At 49.8% G+C, this 23,826-nt stretch overlaps 1 protein-coding gene across 2 annotated transcripts in view; it reads right to left on the reverse strand.

The window, feature by feature from the left end:
• Positions 1 to 23,826, reverse strand: part of DLG5 (discs large MAGUK scaffold protein 5) — a 117,151-nt gene that overhangs the window by 62,170 nt on the left and 31,155 nt on the right. For both annotated transcript variants that reach the window (XM_044239912.1, XM_044239911.1), the window contains exon 2: positions 4,045 to 4,113. In XM_044239912.1, coding sequence (XP_044095847.1) covers positions 4,045 to 4,113 — 69 coding nt within the window. The remainder of the gene's footprint in view (positions 1 to 4,044; positions 4,114 to 23,826) is intronic.

Consider the following 23,826-nt stretch of genomic DNA (forward strand, 5'->3'; position numbering starts at 1 on the left):
GGCCTCCAGCTGCTTCTCTTGCCAACAAGCCAAGAGACCTCTTTGTTTAATAAGAAACCTTTCCTGTTGCCTCAATCTGTATAAAACTTAAAGCTCATTTTATAAATGCTACCCAAGAATGTCTATTCTCCTTAAAACTTCCCCAGTTGTTCCAGATCAGAAATAGAAGGCACCTGAGAAATCAGGTCAGGATGAACGGAGAAAAAAAATATCAACTACCTTAAACGAATGTGTGCTCCCGGGGCAGATCCCTGAGGCCTACCCATGGGATGGGTTACCTACGGATGGGCTGCATGGGCTGGGGGAGGCCTCCAAGAAGCCACACGCGCTCAGCTGATGAAAACTGCTGAAAAAGGTGTCCACAGAAAGAATCTGAGTTAGCACAGGCTTAGTGAGCTGTTAGCCATGTCCAGCTGAGAGCCGAAAGGGGACAGGCCACCTGCAGACCTAATGCCAGCCAGGCAGCCGACCAGGCAGCAACTATCGCAGAGAAGATGCAACACCCAAGGCTTCCTCTACCAATTCTCCCTTATGTGGACTGTAACTTGTCATTCTTTTTCCACATGGGGTTTGTTAAGGAGACATAAGTGGGAAAGGGGAGGAGATTTCGATTAATTGTTGGTGTTTTGGTTTTTTAAAAATTTTATTTATTTATTTGCAGAGAGAGAGTACACATAAGCAGGGGGAGCAGTAGGCAGAGGGAGAAACGGGCTCCCTGCTGAGCAAGAAGCCCCATGCAGGACTCGATCCCAGGACCCTGGGATCATGACCTGAGCCAAAGGCAGACCTTAACTGAATGAGCCACCCAGGCGTCCCAGGGAGGTGATGCTTTTATCGTAAGACATTGCCCCTGCCTTGCCTTAGCTCTGTGGACAGACTGTGAACAAACAAGAACAGCCAGTCTCCATCTGCCTAGGGGAAGAGCATCGCCTGTCATCAGGTGAGGCTGAGCTAGGAGGAATCCTCCAGGAGGCAGAGGAGCGGTCCCCATGGCTAACCCCATAGCTCATACCACTCCAAGGGAGAGGTCCAAGCCAGCCACAGACATTCCAGTGCCCTGGCCAGGGAAGAAGTCAGGCCAGCCCACCTCAGACCAGGAAACCTGTTAAATGTAGATGCCGGGCGCCATGCTCAGAGCTTCTGATGCAGCAGGTATGGGGCAGAGCTCAGGAACTGGCATCTCAAACAAGGGCCTAAGTGCTGCTGGTCCAGGGACCACATCGCACGAGCCACTGCTTAGGGCACAGACTAGTGATCCAGCGCAGTCAGTGTGAGGAGAGCCTGCCGGGAAATTTCTGGGAAGGCTGCTTTGCTGATAAGGAGACACGAGAGAACCCTTTTCATCTTCCGGACCCTTGTGATGACAGATGTTCTTTCATCTGCTCTGTCCAGTATGGAAGCCACTAGTCACAGGTGACCAGAGAGCACTTGAAATGTAGCTAGTGTTACTGTTGAAACTAGAAACGTTAATTTTAGTTCATTTTCATTCAATTTAAATAGCCACCTGTGGCCAGTGGCTGCTACAAGGGACCCTGCAGGCCCAGACACTGTCACGTCTAGACGTGACAGCTGGAGCTGCGGCTACAGGTACCCCGCCATCAGCATGAGCCAGACACACACAGGGGTTCCCAGAGCCCTGTCCCAGGGTGCTCAGCCCAACCTCAGTGGCTTATTATGTGAGAACACACGTTTCTTTGTTGTTTAAGGCAGGGTGAGCAAGTATTCCCTATTGCTACAGCCAAAGGTCTCCTGGCTGATACAGCCACAAGGACATTGAAGTCAGCCTGCAGAACTGTGGGGCTACTCTTCCTAATGATGATGTCAACTGTTGGCATAAGAACGAAAGAAGCAGGGCACCTGGGTGGCTCAGTCAGTTAAGCATCTGCCTTTGGCTCAGGTCGTTATCCCAGAGTCCTGGGATAGAGCCCCACGTCGGGCTCCCTGCTCAGCGGGAAGCCTGCTTCTCCCTCTCCCACTCCCCCTGCTTATGTTCCCTCTCTTGCTGTGTCTCTCTCTGTCAAATAAATAAATATAATCTTTAAAAAAAAAAAAAAAAGGACTGGAATGGACTTTATGGGGAAAAAGAAAAAAAGAAGTAGTACAAAAGAAGCAAGACTTGGGTCCCGGTGAACTGAAGAGGGTCTGACCCAAAGGGATACAACCAGACCGTTCAGCATTCAAGATCTGGGCACCAAAACCCAAGGCTCAGCCTCCAACAGGAAGTCCACAGCACTGCCTTCTGCCTGCTTGCCAAACAACATCTGGGGACACTGCTGACCCCTCCTTCCCAAGGACTGAACCAGCTTCAGGTACGTGTGGAACCAACCGGCAGGTGGTTGACATGAAGCTTCTTCCAGAAGCTGCGAAGCTCTAGCCCCATAAAAAATATCTTCACACTCCTGCTTGAAATTCCACAATTAATTGGTGTGGTTTAAGTAACACCTCTTTCTTTGGAAAGACTAATGCAAACGTTCCTAAGAAAGGTACCATGTTAAGCCCTAAAGTGTCGGCGAGATGAGTTTGTCAGCTGTCAGATCACTGCCCCTTGCTCCCGAGTGAGCATGAGGGAGGCAAGAGAGGTGCACTCGGGGTTGAACAGCTTCGATTTTCCTAAAGCCCACATCACCGTTCCACCCATCCGGACTGCCCCACTCCAGGGGCTTCCTGGGGGCTGGTCCCATGTTAGAAATTCTAACAACCCCACCATTTGGCCGGCGGACCCACAGCAGGCAGCACAAAGGCTAAAGACTGAAGCTCTGACCTATGGTCCCAGAAGAGTCCTTCCTGAACCCTGCACAGGGATGAGGGACCTGTGCCTGGCCTCACTGTTGAAATCCTGACCCCCTAGTAAACGTGAATGTGACCTTATTGGAGATACAGTCTCTGCCGATGATCAGGTGAAGATGAGGTCAGCCTGGAGTAGACTGGTGTCCCTCTGAAAAGAGGAGATCTGCAGACAGACACGCACAAGGGGAGAACACCATGTGAAGACAAGGGCAGAGACTGGGATGACACACCGGCCGGCAGGAGGAAGGACAGAGGCCCGGTACAGACCATGCCCCAATGCCATCTGAGCCATGAGAGAATGCACTTCTGCCTTGTCAGCACTTGGCTACAACATCCCAGAGAACACTGCGCTCCCTCCCTCCCGGCACCAGCCCCACCGGGCTGAGCTCGCTCACTGTCTTTACTCACAAAACCATCTCCCCCGCGGACCCTAAGATCCACAGGCACAGGGGCCACGTGTGCCCTAGTCCCCACGCATTCCAAGCCCACTTATAGCTCAGCAGAGGTACTGGCTAAGTGCCCGTCGAATTAACACATTAAAGGTCTGCCCCTGACGGGGTCTGGAGTCCTCCACAAGAGCATCCACTTTCCCATCTGTCTATGCGCAGGAGATAATAATTGGACTGGATGACCTCCGGGGGCCCTTCCCACTACAGACACTCCAGGACTCTCCACCGAAGGTGTATCCATCCATCAGGGTCCGATCGGACATGAGAAGCCACACGAGGGTGTTAAACAGAGGGCACGTGATGCAGGAATGGGTCCCAGAGGTGCGGGAAGGCTGGGAGATTGGGGCAACCTTCTTGCTGGGATGTTTTCAGTGAAGGGAAAGCAGGACCAGCTGTGGGCTTCTCGAAACACATGGATGGGTTACTCCTGTCCCCAAGGCAACACATGGCCCAGGGGACTGTTCCTGCTTACAAAAGACAGTCCCAAAAGGGGCCATTCTCATGGACAGTGGTAATAAGGCACTAGGTTGGGGGCAGGGGGACAACAAACACACTGAAAAATCCCAAACCCTGACAAAGTGAAGGAATGGTAGGACACAGCTTCCCCCCAGCGCCTGCCAGCACCAGATCCCTGCCCTCCTCCATTAGAAGAATGTGCTGACGGGAGAAGGTGTGAATGGAATCAACAGAAGATGGCCCCTTGAATGATCGGACAGGTGAGGCCCACTTCCCACTCCAGAGACTCAGGGCTACCTCACCGGATCCACCCGGTGCCCTCCAGGAAGGAGGGGTGCCCAGGGGTACTCACCCACACTGCTGAGGGAGCTGCTGCTTTCTGAGTCTGAGGGCATGATGGACAAGACGCTGTAGGTGGAGCCTGGGGACAGAAGGACAGACCATTTGTTACTAATTCCAAACTACTGTCAGACCAACTGATTTTTCAGTCAGCACCAGATTGAGAAACACCACCAAGTCAGGGACTAGAAATCGGATCTAAGGGTCCAGGCAGGTGTGGTCAGCAGGGTCTAGTCCGTGGTACTTCTGCCTGGCCTCCCACCTCACCTTTCCACCACCCTCCTGCCCTGAAAACTATCCACGCACAGAGGGAACTCAAAGCCAGTCCGTTACCTCTCCGTAAGACTTCTGGGGAAAAGCTTAGCAAGGAAGCAACATGCCCCAGGTTAAAAAAGGGTCTGGGGATTTCCTGCAGATCTTTATCAGTACGATGCTGGCTTCCGTGCAGTGAGGAACAGGGTATAAGTTAAACATCTACGAACTATTTGTTCTTTCTGCCCCAGTGTTCTGCTCTCGAGTTCTGACTATATTTAAGCTCAGTCTTTCATAATTTAGTCAGTGACTGCCCCCTTATTAAAAATTACTCATAAAATTATGAGCGATACTGTCACCAAAGCCAAGGAGCCTCTTTTTTGGCCAACACTTAATGTTGTTACCTTGGTGTTGGATACACAACCGCACCACAGTTCAGTTTGAATTCGAGGGTTTTCTAAGCTAGGATGTTACCCGCCTCGCATCCGTATAGCCTCTGGGTGAAGAAACCCCATTTCCGAACCAGCTCTCATCCACACATGAGTAACTGGGTCACACTGAGCAAGTTGCTTGTTTTCTGCAATTCTGCTCCCTGGCCTATACAAGGAAGGGGTTTAACCCTTATAAGACGGCTTATAAGACACCTCAGGGTTATACTTTCCCCGGATGGTGTGCTTTGTCTGTGACTACAGGTGACACCAAGTTAAAAGGGAGAACCTACCCCAAGAATATCTTGGGAACTGAGATGGTGGGTCAAAGAAAACAAGAATAATGGCAGGAATGCAATGTTTTGTCCTTGGAACCAAAAGAACTACGGAGGGAAGAGGTGTGTGCGCCATGCAGAGCAGAGTGTAGAGAGGGTGAGCTAGAGATGGGATTTTTGCACTGAAGCCTTTGACCAAGCCTCAGGGCTCTGAGGAGGAAAAGCAGCCAAGAACTAATGAGATCCAGGGCTCCAGAACCAGAAAGGTGGGGGCTAGATTTGAGGCTTCTCTCCCACCTCAACTCTTGACTAGCTACCGAATACTTGCATACCCCCTCAAAGGACAGCAAAGGGATGAAGTGGGGGAGAGGAAGACGGAGACTCATGGGGGCGGGGAGGGAGGAAACCACCAGGGTGACAAGAGACCCAGAGCAGAGAGGGAGGAGGAGATGTAGGGCAGACAGACAGGTAGCCCTGGTGTACCAGCATGCAGGGGAGCTGGCAGGTGTGCCCCCCCACCCACCCAGAAAAAGAGATGAAAGCCCAGAGCAAAAAGAAAAATCGAGGAAAAGGGACTCTGGTAACGGCGAGAACTAGGACAGTGGCCGGCATGACTGGTGGACTCGTTATCAAATTTTCTGAGACTCTCTTAAAAACCTGTGGGTGTTATGCTGTTCTATATTTGTCCAAACCCCTGGAATGTGCAACACCACAAGTGAAACCTAATGTAAACTACAGAGTCTGGGCAACAACGGTGTGTCAGTGCGGGTTCGTCGACGATAACAAACGTACCACTCCGGGGCATGGGGCTGACAGTGGGCAAGGCTGTACACGTGTAGAGGCAGGGGGCCGGGGGGGAGGGAATTCTTTCTGCTTTCCCCTCAATTTTGCTGTGAATCTAAAAGGCTCTAAAAAAAATTTTTTTTTTAAAGATTTTATTTAATTATTTGAGAGAGAGAGAGTATGAGAAGGGGGAGGGTCAGAGGGAGAAGCAGACTCCCTGCCAAGCAGGGACCCCGATGCGGGACTCGATCCTGGGACTCCAGGATCATGACCTGAGCCGAAGGCAGTCGCTTAACCAACTGAGCCACCCAGGCGCCCATCTAAAAATTTTTTTTTAATTACAAAAAAGAAGAAGAAGAACCTGTGGATTTTTTTTTTTTTTTTTTTTATTTGAGAGAGAGAGAGACAGTGAGAGAGAGCATGAGCGAGGAGAAGGTCAGAGAGCGAAGCAGACTCCCTATGGGGCTGGGAGCCTGATGTGGGACTCGATCCCGGGACTCCAGGATCACGCCCTGAGCCGAAGGCAGTCGTCCAACCAACTGCGCCACCCAGGCGTCCCGAACCTGTGGATATTTTGCATGAACTGAAGAGGAAGACTTAGAGAGTAGACAGATGTTCTGTCTTCAGACAGGACTGTCAAAGGCCTCCATCTGTGCCGAACGGCATCTAGCAGCAGGACAGAACATGGCAGGGGGTGCTGGAGAAGGCCGCGGCTGGGGGCACCCAACTGTCAGGCCTGGCTGGGTCCCAAGAGACCTGGGAAGGGCAGGACCTCCTCGACACACACCTCACTTCACCGAGGCCCCCTGCCCGGCCTGGCCCGGAGGCCACAGGAGGGTTCTGCCCATCACTCGAAGGGAGAAGGAACCAGAAAACCCCATTCAGCCCTGAAATTCCTTGATCCCACCAGAAAATGAATCGCAAAGTTCAATGAAATACCTCTTGTATTTCAAGTTTCCACCTACATGATTCATGTTCCTGTCCATTCAACATCTCTGTGTTTTTGTCTCAACAAAACAATGAGCACCACCAGTTTCCCCCATCATCTCTCTTCTCATACCATGAAGGGCCGTAAGTATTGCATAAGGATTGGTGAAATAAAGTCAGGTAGAATTCGGGCACTCCGTTGGTATCTTCAAAGGACAAAAACGTCAACACAATGCCGATTTTCTCAACTCAATCGACAGTCTCTTATTTTTTTTCTTTATATGGACAAGGAAGGCTAGCCAGTTGGTATGTTGGTGGACTGTTTTCGAAAGATGCCTACTCAGAAAAGGAGGCACAAATAACCTCTCCCACTCAGACCTCCCAGATCTCTGAGCGGGGCACGATCGCGCTTGTGCCACCACGCTCCCTGCAGAAAGCCTCGCTCTTCCGGACTACAGGCATCGGCAGAGCCCGATCTTCCAGTAATGCACCCCTCCTCATCAAGACATCTCTTTCCTCCCCCATGGCCAGTTTCCACTGTTAATTACTCTTGGCAGACAGCCTTGTCTCTCTCCGCCCATCTCCCTTCCTGGCTGGGGGAGTCAACGGGCCAACCAACACATTCTGTTCTTCTTCCCTGTCCCTGAAGTCCTCCTGCCGAGGTTCTGGGGCATGACCTGGGGTGACGTGACATCTCTATCTGCATCTCTGGGCATCTCCGCCCCCGAGTCGGCTGGCAGGGCTCTTAGGAGCTGGGGGCTGGCAGGAGTGATGCAAATTGGACAGGGCCCAGTTTTTACAATGTTCCCAGGGCCTTAGACGTCATTCAGAGGGAAAAAAAGGCCCAAAGACGACGTTGTCTTGGTCATGCTTTGTCTCTGCTGCTATTGTTGTCTTAAAAAGCCTATGTGGTCAGGATGTCGGGAAAAGGCAAGAGGAGAGACTCTCCTCCAAAGTCACGTGGTGTCCTTTCAAAGCCAGTGGCTTTTGAAGGGCGAGTGTCAGGCGTCATCTACCTCTGAGGTTTCACAATTGAATCTGGAGGCCAATAGGAGTCTCATCTCACAGGTGCACACTTCCCAGGCCCCCCAAAATTTCCTCAGGAGTTCCACAAAGACACCCACTTCCCACATGCTCTGAAACCTAAAGCATATGCTCCACCTGGCAGAAAGGCCCAGACTAACGAGGGCTATGAAATCGGCCTGGCTCCCCCATTGGCACTGACCCCACTCCCTTCCCATGCTCCCCCACGCCCCCACAGGACAGCCATGCACTGCCACTCAGGATGCTCCCACAAACCCAGACAAGCCTGTGCACAGATCCTCAGAAGACTCATGAAGAAGTCAGAAGACCTGGAAACATTTCCAGGAAAGGAGAGCAGAGCATGAGCCTAGATTTTTCATGGACGGGTAAACAGAGAGAGACACAGGGAAGTCCTCTACTGCCATTGGGACTACTGGGGACCCAAGCAAAGGGCAGGTTCTGATGTGGGCAGATGAGGGGTGCCTGAGACTCTGCATTTCTAACAAGCCCCCAGGGCATGGGGTCCACAGACAGAATAAATGCAGGGCAGCAGGGCGCCAAGGTTCCCCAGAGTTATCAGGTGGGAAGCCAGTGCGAGCTATGGCAGAGGCCCTGAAACAGAGACCCGGCAAACCCTGGGACCCAGGCGTTGTCTGCATCCTTCCCAAGAGCCCAGCCCCTGCTGTGTTTACTCTGTGACTCAGCCCCACTGGGTCACAGAGACCACTTCAAAAGAACTTCCAGTAAAATCACCCGAGCGATAACGGAATGGCCCAGTCTGCAGCCCATGGGGCCCAAGAGAGACAAACTTAGCTTGTCACCTAATACACCCCTCCGTTCACCTGGAGCTTATAAAGGCCCCGTGACTCATGCTTCCTCCCCATGAAAACCAGAAGCATCGAAGGGACTTGATTCAGCCTGGAGCCAGCACGCAGAGTCCTCCCTGTGCTCCAGGAGGGTGAGGAGAGGCTGGCCCACCAAACGGATCCGAGACAGCACCCAATCGCTGGGAGCACCTACATCCCCCCCACAAGCATCTGCGAAGAGGAGGATGAAAGCAAGCTGCGAGTCCACTGGGAAGGCAGGCAGCCTGGCCCTGGCACACTCTCCTCGTTCACACCTGAGGATCCCCAGCCAGGGCACAGATGACCAAGGGCTTCCGAGTTCTCTTACTTGCATGTGCCCATCAGGTTCCGGCCATGAGCCTGAGCCCTGCAAGGCCCTCGGACCAGGCCTGGGAAAGAAGACAAGCCAGGAGCTCAACAGGCTACCCAGCTGCTGTGAAACTCTGCATAAGTCTCTTTTCCTCTCTGAGCCTGGGTCACTTGGCTGTCAAGGAAGGCAATAATGACTAGAAGTCCCACATGGGTGCCAGCCTACCTGGGCTAAACTCCCAACTCTGCCACACGGCAGCTGTGTGCTTTTGGGTTATTCACTCGGCTCCCCCTTGACACCATGTGCCCATCTGTCAAAGGGGTTAGTAAGAGTACTTACTTAATAGAGGAATCTACAGAGTTCACAGGAAAAGGGCCTGAAACAGCACCTGGCACGAGTGTTCTACGTGCTAGCTGCTGCCCCTGTAGTCAAACCAGACCTTCCCACCCTGCCGTTCTCAAGCCTCTGATTACTGAAATTGATAGCTGTACTAGAGTGACAAGGTCAAACAGGTTAGGATGACACACTGCCAGACTATACAGTACTCAACTTGTAATAATAATAATAATAATAATAATAGTAACAGCAACTAATAGACACTGAGCACTATTAAGTACCAAGTTGTGCTAAGCACTTGGCATGCACTGTCTCAGTGAATTCCTAAAACAACCCTGAGGCTGTCATTAGGCCCATTTTACAGAAGGGAAAACTAAGGGTTAGGATAATTAAGAAACTTGCTTAAGGTCTTGATAGAGCCAACAGGAGTATGGACAAGATAATAAGCCCAAAGCCTTCAATCTTGATCCCTATACCCAACACTGCTACCAGGCTCTGAAGGTGGAAGGGCAGTCACCGGAAGCTTCATGGAGGAAGCAGCCTGGAGCTGGCCCTGGAGGATGGTGAACTTGGACAAGCACCAGAGAAGCCAACTCAGCTTGGAAGAAACACAAGCAGAACCTGCCCCCTGTGCAAGCAGAAAGTCTCCCAACAGACCCAGCCCCTCTGGATCCTCACCCCACCCCACCCCAGAGCCACTCCCTGCCCTCCTTCTCCCACCAAGAGGACACGCAATAGGCATTGCTGAGATGGCATTGTTGAGCCAGAGATGGGGACTAAAGCTGGGAAGAGGGTGAGAGGAGCCATGGCTCCATGGCCCTGACATGTGCTACTGCTTCCTGCCCACCCCAACAGCCATGGCCATGCTGGGGGCAGAGGCCAGTCCCAGCGCATGGACACACTCAACCAACAAGCACCAACTCTGTGAGCTGCAGAGACAAGGAAGGAGGCAAGAGCATGAAGAATGCTGTGTGCAGTGCAGAGAACACCTCCCTGCTTCTGAGGACCACGGGAGGTAGTGGGAGGGTGCCCCCCCATCTGCCAATGAGAAGCCCTCCTGCAGAATCACAGGATCAGTGCAGCCACACATTTCCCCAAGGCCTCAGCTTCCTTCCCTTTAAAAATACGGCCCAAGGGCGCCTGGGTGGCTCAGTGGGTTAAGCCGCTGCCTTCGGCTCAGGTCATGATCTCGGGGTCCTGGGATCGAGTCCCACATCGGGCTCTCTGCTCAGCAGGGAGCCTGCTTCCCTCTATCTCCCTCTCTGCCTGCCTCTCCATCTGCTTGTGATCTCTCTCTGTCAAATAAATAAATAAACTCTTTAAAAAAAAAATACAGCCCAAGGCTGTGGACACAGACCAAACTAGGAGGCTGACAAGCCCCAACATGTCAGAGAGGTATGGGGTGACCACGGCCCCGGAACTGAGCAGCCAGAACATGGCACAGCCGTTAAGGAAGTCCTGCTTCCTGCACCCTCTGTGCCCGCCTCAGGACGGGAAAATCACCTTCTCCCCAGCATGCACAGGAAGGCCGGCAACAAACAGGAGGTCTGCTGTTCTGGGTCAGGTGAAGACACACACACACACACACACACACACACCCAGTGTGCATAATCCACCCCCCAAAGTGTCAGGTGTGTAAGTAAAGACCCCATTAGTCTTCCCAACTAAGAAACAGCTGCAGTATTCTCTGCAAAGTTTAGAACAAGAATAATGAGTTTGCTAAGATATCACAGTAAGGATGCTTACTTCTCCCTTTTTGAGGTCATGACAAGAACCAGTAGCCCATCTTTCAAAGGTGAAAGGTGGATGTTGATTTCCTAGCTAAGTGGAGTGTTAACCTCCAAGTGTGCAAGTGAGACGTGTGCGGGGGTAGTGTGAAGGACACCTGCGGGGTTCTAGGCTCACTCCTTCACCCCCTCTCATTGGACTCTGGAATCAACCAGGAGATAAGGCACTGACGACCTGACACCCTGACCGAGGAAACTCCCAGTTGTCAGTGCTGTCACCTGTGACCCAACCCCATCTCCCACCAAAACTGCCCCCCAAAGCGGAAGTCTGAAAAGGTAGGGAAAACAAGACATGCACACCCAGAACTGATCAACCATGAGATTAAAATAAAGACCCTTCTCTCACTGTCAGGCCCTTTGAGTCCTCCCCTCCCCCAAGGCACAAGATGATGGAAGTTTGTTGAATTTCCAGAGATTAAAAACAGTAGTCAGAAAGCTTCCTTCCCCTCATCAGCTGGGAAAAGCTGGAGGCTTTCTTTGTTGTCTCCCTGTCAGAGCAGCTAAACTCCAGGATGGGAGTAGCGGGTGAAACTGGGACCATCAGCTTGGTGCCAAGTGGGAACACCTCCCAGTTCTGGATTTCTGTCACCCAAAACAAGCCCTGTTTTCTATCATTTCCCAGCTGGGCTGGGTTATAATTCTGCACCTAGGACGTGGCCCAAGCAGGGTCTGGTGGGCTCCCTGGGAGGGAGGCTAGGTCAGCATTTATAGCTGGAGGTGGGGGTTGGGGGGGGGTACTTGGGACAGGTGTTAAGAGTCTCCTACTAAATGCAATCATCTAGGGGTGCCTGGTGGCTCAGATGGTTAAGGATCTGCTTTCAGCTCAGGTCATGATCCCAGGACCCTGTGGTCAAATCCCATGTCAGTCTCCTCCCTTTCCCTCTGCCTGCCACTCCCCCTGCTTGTGTTCATTCTCTCTCTCTCTCTTTCTCTCTGTCAAACAAATAAATAAAATCTTTAAAAATAAAATAAAATACAATTATTTAGAGGCATGTTCCCCACCAATGAATGTGACCAAGCCTGACCAGCATCCCCCAAACCAGAGCTCATGACTATGACCCTTGTGAAATCTCATGCCCCTGGTGTAGCAACAAGGGTACAGCAAGAGGGAACAGGGAACCAGAGCAACACAAACACCCAGGGGGCCACCAAGCCGCCACGATGCCGCTGATGGACAAGTCGCTACAGCACATCTGCCCTAGAATAAACTTCTAACCAACACCGTACGTCACCATGGGCAGGAAGCAGCTCCCTGCACGGCACCTGGCACTGCCAGCTCCTTCTGGCTCTCAACTGGGACTCACCTCTCTGCTACTCAGTAAGGGGAGAAGAGGCTACCTCCTCCCCACGGACTACCACCAGGAGTGTGCAGCCCTGTACCATCACAGGCATCAACACGAGCGCCAGCTGTGGCCAGGCCCCCACGCTGTGTGGACTGGGGCAAGTGCTTTCCACTTTCTGGGCCTAATGTCCTTGTTTATAAAGCAGGAAGAATGATGAGTATGACGGCCAAAGGAGTAAAGAGAGGTAAAAGCCCAAGGACAAAGCCAGACACAGGACAAACACCCTAGGATCCAGTCCTGCATCAGGCTCCTTGCTCAGCAAAGTCTGCTCCTCCTTCCCCCTGCTTATTCTCTCTCTCTCTCTCTCTCTCTCTCTCTCTCTCAGACAAAAAAAATGAATAAAATCTTAAGAAAAAAAAAAGATCCCAGGGTTCCTGGGCAGTTGGGCTCCCTGCTCAGCAGGAGGACTGCTTCTCCCTCTGCCCCTCCCCCCTTATGCTCTCCCTCTCTCTAATAAATAAATAAAATCTTTTTAAAAAAAAATTGGAGGAGGGCGCCTGGGTGGCTCAGTGGGTTAAGCCTCTGGCTTCGGCTCAGGTCATGATTTCAGGGTCCTGGGACCCCCACATTGGGCTCTCTGCTCAGCGGGGAGCCTGCTTCCCCCTCTCTCTCTGCCTGCCTCTCTGCCTGCTTGTGATCTCTGTCAAATAAATAAATAAATATCTTTTTAAAAAAAATCAGAGGCCCCCTTTGTCCTCTTCTACCATTCTGCCTAGACTCAGCCAACTCCAATCCATCCCTGGCCTTCCCTGTAGGTGTCTCATTCTGAGTCACAAAGAACAAGCGGGAGCGCTCAGTATGTGCCTGGTATCCCTCCAGCCCGCCCAGACCTTCTCAGAGTCCTCACTACCACCTACCTGCACATGAGCAGCACATTGTCAGCACACCTCAAGAGAGATAGAGAGCAGGCACTCTGCACGGCACCAACCCTTGGTAGGCATGTCCGCCCCGGGGAACACAGAGCCCATTCATTCACCAAATACTCAACAAGCACCTCCTGGTCCTGTGGGTGCAGCAGAGAATGAGAGACAGAGTCCCTGCTCTCGTGAAGCTCACAGGAATAGGGGGAGAAGAACAGAGCTAAACTAATAAATGTGAACTGCATCAGGTTATAAGCACACTACGGAGGGTGACTGGGGTGGGGTGGACAGGTGGCTGTTGTGGTACAAGGGGGGGGTCTCTCTGAGGTCACATTTGAAGAGAGACCTGAAGGAAGTGCAAAGTGTCTCAGGTAGAGGAACAAGTACAAACCGTACCTGCACTCCACCTCCTCCCTGAACTTCCCTGGGTATCAAAGAGACTGATAGAAATGAGTCAGACAGATAGGGAGAGCCATCAACTAGGCACCTTACATGTCTGAGCTCAAGCTTTTCTTGAATGCACTAATTACCACATTCTGACTAGTCATGGCAGCTGATATTTATTGAGCTCTTGTCACAGGGAAGGTACTATTTATATGGATTATTTCATTTACTCATGCCAACAACACTATTAGAAATGGACGAATAACTCATTTTGTAAATGGTGAAATACAAGCTCAAAGAAACTAAGTAACTCACCCATATCCCCAAAGCTACTAAGTGATGAATCCAGTTTCAAATTAAGACTCTAGCCCCATATTACTTCCTTTCCACCAGGGTCAGAAAAATGAAAGTCACTAGTACCTTGTTGCAGCAGAGGGTGGGAGCAGCCATCTCCCTGCTCAGGTGAGGAGAAGCATTTAGGAGTCACAACTGATGGGTTAGAAACTCTGGCGGGGCTGTGCCAGAAAGCGGCTTATGGGCCAGCATTTGGCACTGTGGCCAACACTAGCTTTCCAAGAGTGGGAGGGAAGAAAAGAAGCAAGAGAAAAACAGGTTCCAGTCATCTCTGCCATACCTCAGCTGTCAGCCTTGTCCTCCTGTCCTGGCTTCATCCCCTCCAACCCTGTCACTCTTCCAATCACCAGCTCATCCTGGTCCACTCAAGGGAGACCAACACAATCTCTGGATACAGAGCCAGATAGATATTTCCATCCTGGCTTAGAAGGCAGCAAACAGAATGAACCAGTGGGGTTTGGGGAACCTGCTCATGACTCCAATGCTCAGACTGAAGGCCAAAGAACTCCAAAATGTCTCCCTCCCCTGTCCCCTTAATGCCACATCATCCCCCAAATGGCTATTTTCCATTCATCACAGCTCAGGGTAGACAGAGGAGTCACCCCGAGGGAACGATGGCTCTGGAAACAGCCCAAGTCTCAGGGCGTAAGGGGTGAAGTAGACAAGGACGTAATACCAGCCTGCACAGATCAGGGACACTCAGCCCACAAAGGCCAGAGAGGAAAGCTCTTGCTCTCACCAGCAATGAGCTGCTGCCTCTGCCCCTTTTCCTTCAGCAGCAACAACAGCACCCTCCCCATTGCTTTGCATGGTGCCCCCAAAAATACTGACCACCGGGGTGCCTGGGTGGCTCAGCCAATTAAGCATCTGTCTTCAGCTCAGGTCCCGGGGTCCTGGGATTGAGCCCCACATTGGTCTCTGCACTCAGCAGGGAGTCTGCTTCTCCCTCTCCCAGGTCATGAGCGGTCTCTCAAATAAATCAATAAAATCTGAAAGGAAGGAAGGAAGTAGGGGGGAGGAAGGGAAGAAGAGAGGAAGAAAGAAAGAAGAAAACTACTGACCACCACGCTGGGTCCCCATGAGTCTGAGACCATGGAGAACTGCTTATCTCCCCTCCATACAACATTCCTGCTGAATTTGAACCCACCAGGACCCTGGCCACAGGGTGGGGAGGTACAAAGTGCACAGGACAAATAGCACAGGATCAGAAGCTGGATGGACCTGGGTTCTCCCTGGTTTGGTCACCTACTAAGAGGTGGCCGAGGCGAATTATTTTCCTGAGCCTCAGCTTTTTCATCTACACACCAGAGCTATAAAAAGTCCTTATCTGTATCTCACAGATTGCCGTGCTAGTGAATAAAGTTACAGATGCTGAAAGTGCTTTGCAGCTGGAAAGGAACTGCTCACAAACACAAACCTACCCGAGACCCATGTGCCCCTGCTCCCTGATGCCCCTGTGCACTATTCCCAGCTGCCTTTACCCCCTCCTCACTGCTGGCCTCTTCTCTTCCAGAAACTCCTCCTTTTCCAGTACTCTTATTCAAAACACAATGCTGCAACAAAACACAAGGAAATGAGTAAAAAGCAAGGACTGTGTTAGATGCCAACATGACCCAGTGTGATCTATAGACTCAGTGCAATCCCTCTCAGAAATCCCATGACCTATTTTGCAGAAATAGCAAAACCCACTTGAAAATTAAAATGGAGTCTCAAGGAACCCCAAATAGCTAAAACAATTGTAAAAAAGAATGAAGGCAGAGGACTCACACTTCCTAATTTCAAACCTTGCTATAAAGCTACAATAATCAAAACAGTGTGATACCAAAACAAAGGCAAATGTACCAGCAGAACAGAAATAAACCTTCCCACAAATGCTCAAATCACCCTGACACGTGCCAGCGCTAGTCAATGAGCAAAGAACAGTCTTTCCAAGAAATGATGCTGGGAAAACTAGATATCCACATGCAAAAGAGTGAATTTGGACCCTTATCTAAAACCATATACAAAAATTAACTCAAAATTAATCCACATCCTGAAGATCAGAGCTAAACTTATAAAACGTGATTAAATATAGGGCTTCAAGACATTGAATTTGGCAATGATTTCTTAGATATGACACCAAAGTCATGGGCAACGAGAGAGAAAGACATAATGGGCTTTATGAAAACATTAGAATTTTATACACTGAAAGGCATTACCAACAGAGTGAAAAGGCAGCCCACAGAATGGGAGAAATATTTGCAAGTTACATATATGATATACGATCAAGGATTAATATCAGACTAAAAAGAGAACTCCTAAAGCAATTAAAAAAAAAAAAAGAAACCTGGGACGCCTGGGTGGCTCAGTTGGTTGAGCAGCTGCCTTCGGCTCAGGTCATGATCCCAGCGTCCTGGGATCGAGTCCCGCATTGGGCTCCTTGCTCAGCGGGGAGCCTGCTTCTCCCTCTGCCTCTGCCTGCCATTCTGTCTGCCTGTGCTCGCTCTCTCCCCTCTTTCTCTCTGATAAATAAATAAAATCTTAAAAAAAAAAAAAAAAACCTGATTCAAAAACAGGCAAATGAGGGGTGCCTGGGTGGCTCAGTCAGTGAAACGTGCAACTCCTGGTTTTGGCTCAGGTCATGATCTCATGGTCATGGGACTGAGACCCAAGCTGGGCTCCTTGCTGAGCACAGAGCCTGCTTGAAAGTCTTTCTCCCTCTGCCCTCCCCACCCCCCAACACATGCGCACGTGTGCTCTCTCATTCTCTTTCTTTTCAAAGGTTTTATTTATTTCAGAGAGAGAGACAGTGTATGCACATGAACGTGGAAGGGGGTGAAGAGGGAGAGGGAGAAGCACTGAGCCTCCCTTCCACTGAGCAGGGAGCCCAAAGTGAGTGTCGATCCCAGAATCCTGAGATCATGACCTAAGCTGAAGACAGACACTTAATGAACTGAGCCACTCAGGCGCCCCTCTCTCTTAAGGAAAAAAAAAAAAAAAAAGGCAAATGACAAATACTTGGACAGACACTTCTCCAAAGAAGATATACAGCCAACAAGCACATGCAAAGATGCTCAACATTACTCATCCTTAAAGAAATGCAAATCAAAGCCACAAGGAGCTACTCCCTCAGCCAGCTTGGGGTGACTACCATCAACAAAGCAGAAAGTAACAAGTGTGGGTGACATGTGTAGAGAGACAAGAACCCTCCTGTGCTGCTGGTGGGAAGGTAAGACAGTATAGTCATTGCAGAAACCAGTATGGCAGTTTCTCAAAAAATTAAAAATAGTATTATCACAGGATTCAACAAATCCACTTTTGGGCATATATCCAAAAAACTGAAAGCAGGGTCTCAAGGAGATATTCCTATACCCATGTTGACAGCATTACTCACAATATCTAAAGCATGTGAGCAACATGAGTGTCCATTGCCAGATGAATGGATAAGCAAAATGTGGGACATGCATATGCTGCCGTGTTAGCCAGCCCTAAAATGCTAGGAAAGTCAGGGGCACCCGGGTGGTACCATCAGTTGAGTATCCAACTCAGTTTCGGCTCAGGTAATGACCTCAGGATCATGAGATTGAGCCCTGCGTTGGGTTCCACACTCAACACAGAGACGGCTTAAGATTCTCTCTCTCGGGGCACCTGGGTGGCTCAGTCGGTTAAGCGACTGCCTTAGGCTCAGGTCATGATCCAGAAGTCCTGGGATCGAGCCCCACACCAGGCTCCCTGCTTGGCGAGAAGCCTGCTTGCTTCTCTCTCTCCCTCTGCCCACCGCTCCCCTTGTTTGTGTTTTCCCTCTATCTGTCCAAAAAAAAATAATAATAATAATCTCTCTCCCTCTCCCTCAACTGCCTGTGTTCCCTAAAATAAATAAATAAAATGTTGGGGGGAAGAAAAGCTAGGAAATTGGGACATGTTATACAACACGGGTGAGTGTTGAGGACATTATGGTAAATGAAATAAGCCAGTCACAAGAAGACAAATCCTGTAATTCCACTTATATGAAGTACTTGAAGGAATCAAAATCATAAGAGACAAAGTAGAATGGTGATTATCGGGGGCTGGGGTGAAGGGAAAAATGGGGAATTACTGCTTAATGGATATAGTTTCATTTTTGTAATTTTTCTGAAGATTTTATTTATTTGACAGAGAGAGAGATCAAAAGCAGGCAGAGAGGCAGGCAGAGAGAGGGGGACACAGGCTCCCCACTGAGCAGAGAGCCCGATGTGGGACTTGATCCCAGGACCCTGAGATCATGCCTAAGCCGAAGGCAGAGGTTTAACCCACTGAGCCACCCAGGCACCCCACAGTTTCATTTTTGCAAGATGAAGAGCTCTGGAGATAAATGGTGGGGATGGTACAACATTATGAATGTGTTTAATACCACTGAACTCTGTATTTAAAAATGGTTAAGATGGTAAATATTGTTATACGTATTTAGCCATCCAAAAAAAAAAAAAAAAAAAAAAGACAAGGGTTTTATTTCCCTCTCTATTATAGTTACCCCAAATCCTTGGGGACAGTTTGGGACTAACACAGTCTCCATGGGAGACAGCCCACAGCGCCTGGAAGACGTCAGTGGTAAGCCCACAGCCGCTACCCTGGCAATGTGAAGCCCTCGGGTCAGAAAGAATCGAGGGAAAGGGGAGGGCCAGATCTAGGACTTACCCAGCAACCGCACGGTATTGGTTTTGTTGTTTTTTTTTTTTCCACACGGTATTGTTCTAGGCACATACAAAATCCTGGGACAGACACTCTGCAAGGATAGGGGAAGGAATATAATCTTCTGGAAGAGACACGGAGACCACTCAGGGGGACAGGATGAGCCAGAAAATGAGATCTAGACAGCAATGGGGTGGAGAGTGGTCAGAGCACTGGTCTGCAGCACCAAATGCTGGGGTAGGACACAGAAGGCAAAGAAACATCTAATGTGGCCTTCTGGAGGTCAACAGGGCTCTGCCAGTTAAATAAGGCAATTGATTGTCTCCTATTTCTCCAGAACTGAACTTGGATCTGACCAGAAAAGGCAAGAGGTTCACTGTGAAAGAACAGCAATGTCTTGTGACAACTGCCCGAAGCACTGTATTAAAAGAGCTTGAGGCCACACCTGCACCTGTCAGGGAGGAAGCCCATAATGGATTAGTTAGGTCTGCTGAGGGCAAGATGGGAAGGCATGTGCCATCTCCACCTGGGGGGCTCCTAAGGGCCAGTCAACAAGAAACGCTATTTCAGGAGCGCCTGGCTGGCTCAGTTGGTGTAGCATTTGACTCTTAATCTCAGGGTCCTAAGCTCAAGCCCCCTGTTGGGTCTAGAGACTACTTAAAAATAAAATTTTAGAAAAAACAAAAAAGTTGGGGGGTGGGTCTGGGTGGCTCAGTCAGTTGAACACTGGACTCTTGATTTTGGTTGGTCCTGAGATCAAGCCCCACCTAGGGCTCTTTGCTCAGCCGGGGGTGGGGGGGGCAGTGAGGTGTGCAGGGCATGGTCTGTTTGAGATTCTCTCTCTCCCTTTGTTCTTGTATGTTCTCTTACTCTTTCTAAAATAAATAAATCTTTAAAAACAAAAAAAGAAACACTATTTCATGGTGCTCAGTTCTTAGAAAGCTTACTGTAATTTTTTTCAAAAGATGTTATTTATTTGAGAGACAGAGAGAGTGCACATGAACAGGGGGAGGGACAGAGGGAGAGGGACAAGCAGACTCCCCGCTGAGCAAGGAACCCAAAGTGCGTCTTGATTCCAGGATCCTGACAACATGACCTGAGCCAAAGTCAGATGCTGAACCAGGGTGCCCCACAATGTTAGCATGACTGACTACCAACTGGAATTAACTCTAAAATCCAATCTGTTTCTCCATTCTTTAAATGACCAGGACCAAAAGGGCCCTCAGGGAAAAATAAAAGGACAGTGATCTCCCATGTATTCTTTTCTTTTGAGGTCCTGAGAAATAGAGAATGTAAAGAAGGCTTTGGCCCTTCAGGCGCTTCTGGGAGCCAAAGCAAATGACTTTCCTATCCAAGAAGAGGGAGGGGCACCTGGGTAGCTCAGTCAGTTAAGCCCTTCGGGTCAGGTCATGATCTCAGGGTCCTGGGATCAAGTCCCACTTCCAGGGCTCCCTGCTCAGCAGGGAGCCTGCTTCTCCCTCTGCCCACCCTCCATGTGCACACTGGCGCTCTCTTGCTTTCTCTAATAAATAACATCTTTAAAAAAAGAAAAGAAAAGAGCCCTAGGACACTTAATGTACCCTCCCCCTTGAATGAGGGGACACCATACAGAAGGGTTCACCCTGTATTTACACAGCGCCTTGTGTGGATTTTAAAAAGGTGACCTCCAGAAGTGGGTGGAAACAATCCATTCCTGAAACCACAGGGACGTTTTACACTGTATTACAAAAAGAACAGCTGCACGTACTCACCCGCAGTCACACAGGGGTGAGGAGGGGTGAGGAGTTTCTCAACACCTGTGGTTACAGACCCAGTGCACCAACACACTCAGGCAGTGAGCGCTGCTCTCTGCCTCCACCCCACCTCCCACAAAATAAGGGGAAACACCTCGAACAAGTTTCCCCCTAAAAATCCTTCTATAATGTCCCAATTCCACACCTACTATTTCAGTGAATCTGGTGCTTCCATTTACCTTCAACCTGAGCGCATAACCAATCTCACGTCCTAATGTCCAGGAAACACTACCATGGTCATTCTTCCCTCAAATGCAGAAAGCCACCCACCTGGGGCAAAATCTGGCCACAAAGGATCTTCCAAGTGCCCCGAGGCAACCCCAGGAAATGGGGGAGGAAATCAGAGAAGTATTTCAAATGCACAAAGGGATGTGGGTTATCTTTTCTACACAGGCGGCCCTCAGGAGAGAAAGTAACAAGAGAAAATTTCAACAGAGAAAAAGCCAAAATCCACATCCATGACCACAGAGCACAGCAAATGAAACCAAAGTGGACCAGCCCCCGAAGATCCCGATCTTCTCCTAGCTCCTGGTCCACTGGCCATCAGCTAGGAGCCCTGAGAGCAGAAACACCCAGCCTCCGCCCAGTGGGCAGGACACCCCCACGCCTGTGTCACTGTGCCTGCTCTCCCTAAACCCAGAACAAGGCAAACAGTGAAAGTTTGAAGAGTGAGTGTTGGATCCCCATTTTCCAATTACCTTCAGTTGTGTCAGAGCTCACGAGGACCCCTGTCCTGCCTGGCCCTGACATTATGCAGATGTCCAGAGGAAGCACGATGAGCCAGGTCACACAGACAGCTGGAGAGTGGAGACAATGCCAAGGCCAGCTTCAGAGCCCTCCATCACTATAGAACCATGCATAATGGAAATAATAGCTGTGAAGGGCTGAATTGTGTCCCCTCCAAAATTCACAGTTTAAGTCCTAAGCCCCAGTACCTCAGAATATGACTGTTAGAGATAGGGTAAAAGAGGTGATTAACTTAACATGAGGTCAGTAATCTGGGCCTAATCCTTATAAAAGGAGGAAGTCTGGACACAGACATGAGCACACACACAAGGACACGGAGAAGACAGTCATCTACAGCCATGGGGAGTGGCCCAAGAAATCCCCAGCCAACACCTTGATTGGGGTCTTCTAGCCTCCAAGACTGTGAGACAATAAATAGCTGGGGTCTGAACCCCCCTGCGTGGGCTACTTTGTTATGGCACCAACACAGTCGCGACTGTGACAGGCTCTGGGCTCCTTTTCTAACACAGACACCCAGTATAGTGCCAGCCATGAAAAACCATCATATTACTGTTATCTCACCTAAATTACACGGTGCTCCAAGAAAGAGGTATTGCTATATTCCCAATTTACAGACGGGGCCCTGAAGCTCAGATAGATTAAGGAACAAGATCACTTAGCTGCACTCACCTCCAAGCCCTGCCCCTTTAACTATGGCCAAACTGCCTCTAAAACAAACCCCTCAGCTGACCCTCATCCACTCAGCAGTCATAATATGATTCCCAGAAGGGCCCCACCCCCCAGATGACCAATCTCTGAGGCCAGTGAGCCTTCTTCCCCAGCCCTCGGCCCCCAGCAAATACTCAGGTTTAAGGGAACTCAGGCTTTCTACCTCGTAACAGTTCTTGGGTCTACCCCCCCCGCCTTTTTTTTTTTTTTTTTATGAGCATTGCTTTGATAATCAGGAAAAAATTATTCTTAAGGAAAAAAGGTTAACACAGTTAAGGAATTCTGTAGAATCTTCAGGCTGTGAGCAAATAAATAATCAAAAGGCATATATTTGGAACTACTATTAAGAATAAAAAGGGGATTGGGGCACCTGGGTGGCTTAGTAGGTTAAGCGTCTGCCTTTGGCTCAGGTCATGATCCCAAGGTCCTGGGATGGAGCCCAGGATGGAGCATCAGGCTCTTTGCTCAACGGGAAGCCTGCTTTTCTCTCTCCCTCTGCCTGCTGCTCCCCTGCTTGTGTGTGCGCTCTCTGTGTCAAATGAATAAATAAAAAAATAAAAAATAAATAAATAATAAATTAATAATAAATTAATTAAATTAATAAAAAGAATAAAAAGGGACTTAAAAAAAAAAAAAACTAGCAGCCCTTGCCCGCATGCTATCCGCTGAGATAAGATAAGGGACTCAAGGGGTAGAAAGGAGAAGACCCCCAAGACCAACAGTCCCAGGCAGGTCATCTCCAGAAAAACATCCATTTTTAAAAGCACGTTCCATTTCAACACATTTCAGAAAAACCAAGAAGAGACCTTGAGGGGCAGACAAGCAGGCTCCAAAGCCACTCACAGCGTGCGTGTCTGCAGCTCAGGCCACGGTCGCCCGTGGCCAGCCAGTGATCTTCATCGGAAAAATTCAGATCTCAAGTGACAGACGGCGCTCAGACAGGGGGTTACCATCAGCATGCAGCCCAGCCAAGTGCCAATTTTCATATTTCCTGCAGCCTGCTGGGCCCCCAGCTTCTTAGTCAAAATGGAAACTGTCAGACAGGATTTTGTGCAAATAGGCACTTTCCTTGGGGGCAAACATTCTGAGTCTACAACTTGTTCTTTCATTTTCCGAGCTTTCTGTCCACGGCAACTACATCAAAGATGAGAGAGGCGGGCCGGGAGGGTGGCTGGGAGCCCTGGGAGAACAGAGCAAAGTCAAGAGTGCAGGAAGAGCTCGCTGAGTTACCAGAAGGCGAAATGGAGCAGGAGCCTATAGGCTCAGTCCCCCACAGTCCCAGAGAAATGACCATGCCGGGCCCCTCCTCCTGCAGCTCCTATGTGCATGTCCCCATCTGTGTTAGCCCATCTTGCCTCCAGATGACCTGGGAGAGAGAAAATATGAAAGGGTACACACACACAAAAAAAAGTTTCAAGGTGGGGAGCAACAAAACTATGAGGACAGAAGAAAAGAAGCAGAATTCCCATCTGAATGGGGTTAGAGGAGTGGGTTAAAACTATTACTAATGCTCATTGGGCAAAAGTGTTGAATGCAGTTTTAGTTAAGGATACCAATTCTTCTGGAACCATTTTTTTTCAAGATTTATTTATTTGAGAGAGAGAGAGAGAGGACACAGAGTGGGAGTGGGGGGTGGTGGCAAGCAGAGGGAAAGGCAGATTCCCCACTGAGCAGGGAGAGCCTGATGCAGGGCTTGACCCCAGGACCCTGGGATCATGACCTGAGTAAAAACCAAGAGTCAGATGCTCAACCAACTGAGCCACCCAGAGTCCCTGGAACCATTTTAAAGGGCCAGCCACTTTTTTATAGTAAGATCATTCCCCGGAGCCTCATCCGATAGCCTCAGAAACAGCTAGGCATGTGCCCAAATTCACCTTTCTGTAATCAGCATGTGTGAGGCAAGTGGAATTCTGAGGCCAGGACTTCTGGGAGGACCAGCCCAGCCCCTATTACTAAATACATCTTCCTCTCAAGTTTCATACTTTAAACCCAA

Source organism: Neovison vison, chromosome 2, assembly GCF_020171115.1.
Source record: "Neovison vison isolate M4711 chromosome 2, ASM_NN_V1, whole genome shotgun sequence".
Lineage (NCBI taxonomy): Eukaryota > Metazoa > Chordata > Mammalia > Carnivora > Mustelidae > Neogale > Neogale vison.